Source organism: Branchiostoma belcheri, unplaced genomic scaffold, assembly GCF_001625305.1.
Source record: "Branchiostoma belcheri isolate BF01 breed outbred unplaced genomic scaffold, Haploidv18h27 scaffold24, whole genome shotgun sequence".
Lineage (NCBI taxonomy): Eukaryota > Metazoa > Chordata > Leptocardii > Amphioxiformes > Branchiostomatidae > Branchiostoma > Branchiostoma belcheri.
Genome location: NW_017803843.1, coordinates 2,260,829 through 2,266,805, shown reverse-complemented (window position 1 = coordinate 2,266,805; position 5,977 = coordinate 2,260,829). Strand labels below are relative to the sequence as shown.

At 43.3% G+C, this 5,977-nt stretch overlaps 1 protein-coding gene and 1 pseudogene across 1 annotated transcript in view; one reads left to right on the top strand and one right to left on the bottom strand.

The window, feature by feature from the left end:
• LOC109471121 (dynein heavy chain 6, axonemal-like) overlaps positions 1-4,756 on the top strand; it is a 43,331-nt gene extending 38,575 nt beyond the window's left edge. The window contains 3 exon segments of the mRNA XM_019770346.1: positions 2,778-2,935; positions 3,294-3,443; positions 3,669-4,756. Of these exon segments, the coding sequence (XP_019625905.1) occupies positions 2,778-2,935; positions 3,294-3,443; positions 3,669-3,923 (563 nt within the window). The 3' untranslated portion in view covers positions 3,924-4,756.
• Positions 4,757-4,777: 21 nt separating this feature from the next.
• The window catches only part of LOC109470936, a 1,918-nt pseudogene continuing 718 nt past the window's right edge, over positions 4,778-5,977 (bottom strand).

The following is a 5,977-nucleotide window of genomic DNA, read 5'->3' as shown; positions in this document are numbered from 1 at the left end:
CGATGCGTGGGACAGAAGGTGCCTGCACAGCATCCTACAGAGGTTTCTGTGCCCAGAGGCCCTGAACCCTGGGTACTCATATTCATCTGATGGGGTATGTATTTCAAATGCTTTTTTTTTTATTTTCTTTTATTCTGGTTTCAGGACATCAATTGTCTCTTGCTTAGTTGTCATGTTAACTCTGTCCAAGCATGATTCCATGGCTGTCATCTGTAGATGGTGACTACAACAGAATGCTCCTGACTAACATACTTTTAACAATCTGAAACATTTACATTTTTGTGCCTATGTTCTTGCTTCACAGTTATACCAACCATTGCCAACTTCCTACTCACTAGCTGAGTCCCGAGCATACATAGATGCCCTCCCCAATTCAGACTCTCCTGACATCTTTGGCATGCACGAGAACGCAGAGAATGCCTTCCTCCGGAGCCAGGCTTCAGAACTGATTGAGACCATTATCAGTGTCCAGCCAAGGCTGACGGCTACCGGTGTTATAGGGTAAGAAAAGTCTCACATATCACAATGTGTGCAGTGTCATTACTATTACCTGGGCAGAAAAAATAACAGTAACAACAGGAATTCTACACAGTTCAATACAATCATCTTTTGTGTGTCATCAACACGTAGGTATAGCAATTGAACACACAGAAATTACAGTCAGGAAGGGTTTGAGACTGGAAGTATATTTAGAAATCTGGCAACAAGTTTTCATATAATAAGTGCCTTGTAAATAAAAAGTGTCTTGTTTGTCAGCAAGATTTTACTGTGTTCATATGATTCAGAATTACTACATGTATTTGATACTAATGATGCTGGTTTCCTCTGTTTGTAACACAGATCTGGGAAGAGTAGTGATGAGATTGTGCTTGAGGTGATCTCAGACATCTCACAACACCTGCCTGAGACAGTGGAGCAGGATGAGCCTGGTACAGCCCGGGACAGAGATGCCGGGTCGGTGGGACGTACCACTCTCAACACCATGTTTGCCAGTAACCAGGCTGCCATGAGGAAAAAGAGCCTGGAGAAACAGGCCAAGGGGGAGAAGGGTGAGTCCATAGAATGTAGTGATTCAGATACATGATTTAGGAGAAGACTATTCCATTGGATATGAAGACACAGTGGTTTGACTGTAATTTATTCATTCGATTATTGTATTCATGTTTTTGTATGCATGTTCATACCAAGTCATTCATGCACACTCCTGACAGGAGTAAAGCGACTGGCAGGTAAAACTACATGTATTTACTTACTCAAAACATCCAGCTTATTGACTTTCTGCAATGTGTTAACAGTTGGACAGGAAGACCCTGATGACCTGAGTAACTCAGCGCTGGTGACTGTTCTGAGACAGGAGATAGACAGGTACAACAGGCTGCTGGCAGTGGTGCACTCCTCCCTCAGGTCTCTCACCCTGGCTGTCAAGGGAGAGGTGGTGATGTCAGAACACCTGGAGGAGGCCTACAACTCCTTCCTGGTCCAGAGGGTGCCAGAGAAGTGGCAGGTGAGAAACGGTTCTATTCGCTGTAGCTTCCCTGGTATTGGCTTCTTTACGTGTCAAGTTCCTGTGTGATAAAGAAGGTATTGTATGGAAGTCTTGAGGTGGAAAAGTCACTGTGTGGGACCCCACAAGATCTATCCCTACCCTTACTCTATGGTGGTAAGACCTTTTGAACTTCCTTGTAAACTAGTATTCGATTTATCTCCCTATCTTATCATTATTTTCATGGCGAATTCTTTTCCTTTTGTACAGTCATTTATTGGTTTATTTCATTTCAGTTATTTATATTTTGTTATGTATGGACTACTTCATCTAAAGTTGTATATTTCATTTCATTTCATTCCAGTTATTTATATTTTGTTATGTATGGACTACTTCATCTAAAGTTGTATATAATTTGTCATTACTCTCTGAGTCCACATTTTGTTTACTTCATTGTTAATTTGATTTTCAAAGTGTTTGGTTGCATGTTATGTTTTCCAATCACTTTCAGTTATATCATTTTCTATTATTTTTACCTCTGACCTCCCATTCAGTTCATTTTAAGTTCTATATGCTGAGTTTTGTTAATTATCCTTTGTTATCTCAGGATAAATCTTTGTTATGAATTTATTATTATTATTATTCCGTTATTTATTGTTTATCTTAAATTATGTTTGATTGATTTATTATTGTTTTTACTATTTTTGTTTAGTTAGTTGGACTCCAGGAAGAGTAGTGTAAACTTTATGTATTACACTAAATGGAGATCGAAATAAAACAAACAAACAAACAAGTGCAGTGAAGTGTGATGTAATAAGATTAAAGCGACGTTTATATTGTAGCCTCCTGATGACTTTCTTGATATCCCTCCTCAGGAGGCAGCGTATGAGTCGTGCAAGCCGCTGGGCTCCTGGGTGAAGGACTTGGCTCAGCGGACAGACTTCTTCTCCACCTGGGCAGAGCTGGTCATCGGCAACATGGAGAAGAAGATGGGCATCAACCGGCCGGTCAGTAAACAGTCGCCGCTGTCCCTGGACCTGGGGGAGGGTGAGGTGACCAGGGATGGACCACGCAGCTTCTGGCTCTCAGGATTCTTCTTCCCACAAGGTCAGATTCACAGAGTGTTCAATTTGTGATGATTATTCTAGTGTCAAAATTGTAGCTAATGCAGGTTGGGCACAACCACATAAGTCTACTTTAAAGTTTTTTGGGGCGGTAGAACTGGTGCATTTGGTGCGTTTTGGCAACATGTCAATGAACATGGCTGTATATAGAGTTTATCCTGTTCCCACAGGTTTCCTGACTGGGGTTCTGCAAAACCATGCCAGGAAGACAGGCGTGTCGGTAGACTCCTTGACCTTTGACTTCCATGTGAAGACAACAGGCCATGACACTGAAGAAGCTCTGAATGACACAAAACAGGGAATCAGTGTCCTCAACTGGGCTTTCAAGGTAGGCTATAATAGAGAGGCTACTTTACATGTATGTCCTGCCAGTGCTATTTGGAAGTTTGGAATGGTATGTCTACACAAGGGGGTATTTAGCCTTGGTGTAGATAAGGAGGGGTGCCAGAAACCCTGACCTTTTTAGTAACTGTTTCAGGAGAGAGGACTACTGGTATACAACTTTCTTGGTAGGGTAGACATAATGTGATGTCTACAGCTTACTCTACTTCATCCGACATTTGATGACATCCATTGTGTATTTATTGTTATTTGAGAATAATACTAATAGCTCCATGGTATTTACTAACACTTGTGCTGACCCCATAGTCCCCCTCATTTCTCCAATGTTCCCTTCCTCCCCCCAGCAGGGACAGCTGCCCCCGGAGGCAGGTGTGTTGGTGTTTGGGCTGTACCTGGATGGTGCACGGTGGGACCCTCAGACAGAGAGTCTCCAGGACACAGTCACCAGCCAGCAGTACTCCAGACTACCAGAGATACACTTCGACCCTGTTCAGGTATCGTCAGAAGTGTTTGATTTTAATTGTTTCATGGTAGGAAGTCTCCTCTTCTACAAAACCATTGATGTAATGTTTACTGTTTACATGCATTCAACAGAATTAGCAATGCCGTGTACAATAAGCAGAAAAGAAATAGCAAGTAAGACCTTGTACCCAGAATATTTTGGGAGTTGTTAAGAAATCCACAATAAGACAGGAATTTCTATGATATTCATGATGCAGGTAGCAGTAAGTCAGCTGGAGAGGGAGGCCAGTTCTGTTTCTGACAGCAGCACAGCAGCCACCACAGAGCCTGGGCAGGTGGCTCAGAAGAGGATATATGAGTGCCCACTGTACAGGACATCCAGGAGAGCAGGGAACCTGTCCTCAACTGGCCACTCCACTAACTTTGTCACAGCTGTCAACCTGCCAAGCATGTCTGCAGCAGACCACTGGGTCACAAGGGGTGTCGCTATGCTTTGTCAGCTGGATGATTGAGACTGTTTGTTGTAAATCTGTCATGAATATGTTCCTTGCGGATTCTGAGTGTTCTAGTTTAAATGTTTGCGTTCCAAGTTTGATATGAGATTGAAAAAGAGAGATGGCAAAATTTTGCAACTTTTTTTTCAGCATTTTCCAGGTTAGCATAAATGCAACAGCATTCTATGTTCCTTATTGGATGTTTTTGTTACTTCAGTGTGAAGTTTGGTTTATAACATTTCTCAGTGACACCAGTTGGTATCCGTCCTATGAGCCCTTCTATCCTTCCATATACTAGTATTATGCTGTATAGCTGTATATTATAGTCTATAAGATGGACATGATTTTTGTACACATGCTTTTTCAGAGATTTTATTTCCAGAAATTGAAAATTACATCGAGTAATTGTAATATGTTCATGTTAAGGTATTGTAAGCACCAGATCTATCAGTAAGTACATATTATGTTGGCTAAACTGAAGGTCAAACATACATTGTAGTGATGTGTTGTACAGTGTATAGTGTATTAATTGGACTTATAGTTAACCTGTTCTCACCTCAGCTAAACTTCATGCCATCCCAAACAGATCTCATGTTTTTACCAGATTACCTGTGGCCTCTTTGAGATGTTTTAACTTATTGCACAAAAATCAAAATATGCAAGTGTACTGAAAGGCTGCCTAATGTGTATATAATCTGCTTATAGGGTCTGCTTATGACTGGCTTAAAGTTAAAGTGTTTGCCATGTGTACATGTCTTTTATGATGCTATTTGTACATATGTATGTTTATAGATTGAGTGAAACATATTTTCATTAATACCTGTCTGTTAACTCTGCCTTTCTGGATGAAATAAAATAAGGATGACCTTTGGATTTCACAAATAAAAGTATTCATGGATATGGTTTGATGCTGTCCCAGAAGTCACACCTCTCCTCCAGGTATTGCTCCTCTATACTGTCCTTAGGAACGTCAAAACGCACATTTCTGAAACCGTTAGACTGTAGGTATGGTGGCCAAGGAATGTCAGTTTGGACCTGTGCCAGGTGTGGTCCAGGTTTATTTGGGTCGCCTGTGTAAGCGAAGTTTCCGTAGTAGTAAGCCATTGAGTCGGCAAGAATCTGTTCGTCGTGTGTGTAGTTGTATTTGGTCAGTTTGAGTGACTGAAACTCGAAGAAGAGATCCGTGGCATGGCAGACATGTCCGTCGCAGCAGCTGAGGATCCTGGGCCAGCCCTGCGGCAGGGCGTGAGAAAACACGTACAGCCAGACGCTGCTGTCTCCGCGTCGTGCTGCGTTTCTCAGAGTCTTGCGGACTGGACAAGAGAAGAGGTAGTGCGTGACCAGTTGAACGGCGACAGACCGCTCATCTCCGCTGCCGGAGGGTGGGTACGAACGGAGGACCTTCTCTGCATCCGCCGGGAAGAGTCCGTAGACCACGGCTTCGTATTCGACAGCAGGTAACTTTGCAAAAACACAGGAAACAAACATGACCGCTTCTTCGGTCGTTGAACCGACGATGAAGGGTTTATTTTGAAACCTCCGTTTTCAAACGCGTCCATCACTTGGTTACTAATAAGGTCTCCGTCTATTGTTGGTCCCCATGGTTCCATGTGCTCAATCAGCCTCTGGAAAGGATCCTGGATCTCTATTAACATGTCCGTCTGAACCTTGGCAATATCGGTTGTCGAGGCTGACCTCATACATTGCATGTCTCCCGGAGTACAGTTCAGTAGACGGGCAAAGTCATCCCCGAAAAGAAGCGCCTCGAGTCTGGTCTTGAAGAAGAGGGAGAGAGGAGGGCTCGCGGCGATGGCTCTGCGGAACAGGTGGTCGCTCTTGTCCAGTGTCATATGAAGAACAACTGAATAAGCCCCCGCACTTTGTCCAAATATTGTGACCCTGTCTTTGTCACCGCCGAAATCTGCGATGTTGTCCTGGATCCACTGCAGAGCTGCTATCTGATCTAGAATGCCGAAGTTGCCAGTCGCCGCCCCCTCCCCCTGCCCTGCCACCAGGAAGCCAAGGGCACTGAGTCGGTAGTTGGCCGCCACCACAACTGTTCTGGTGCTGTT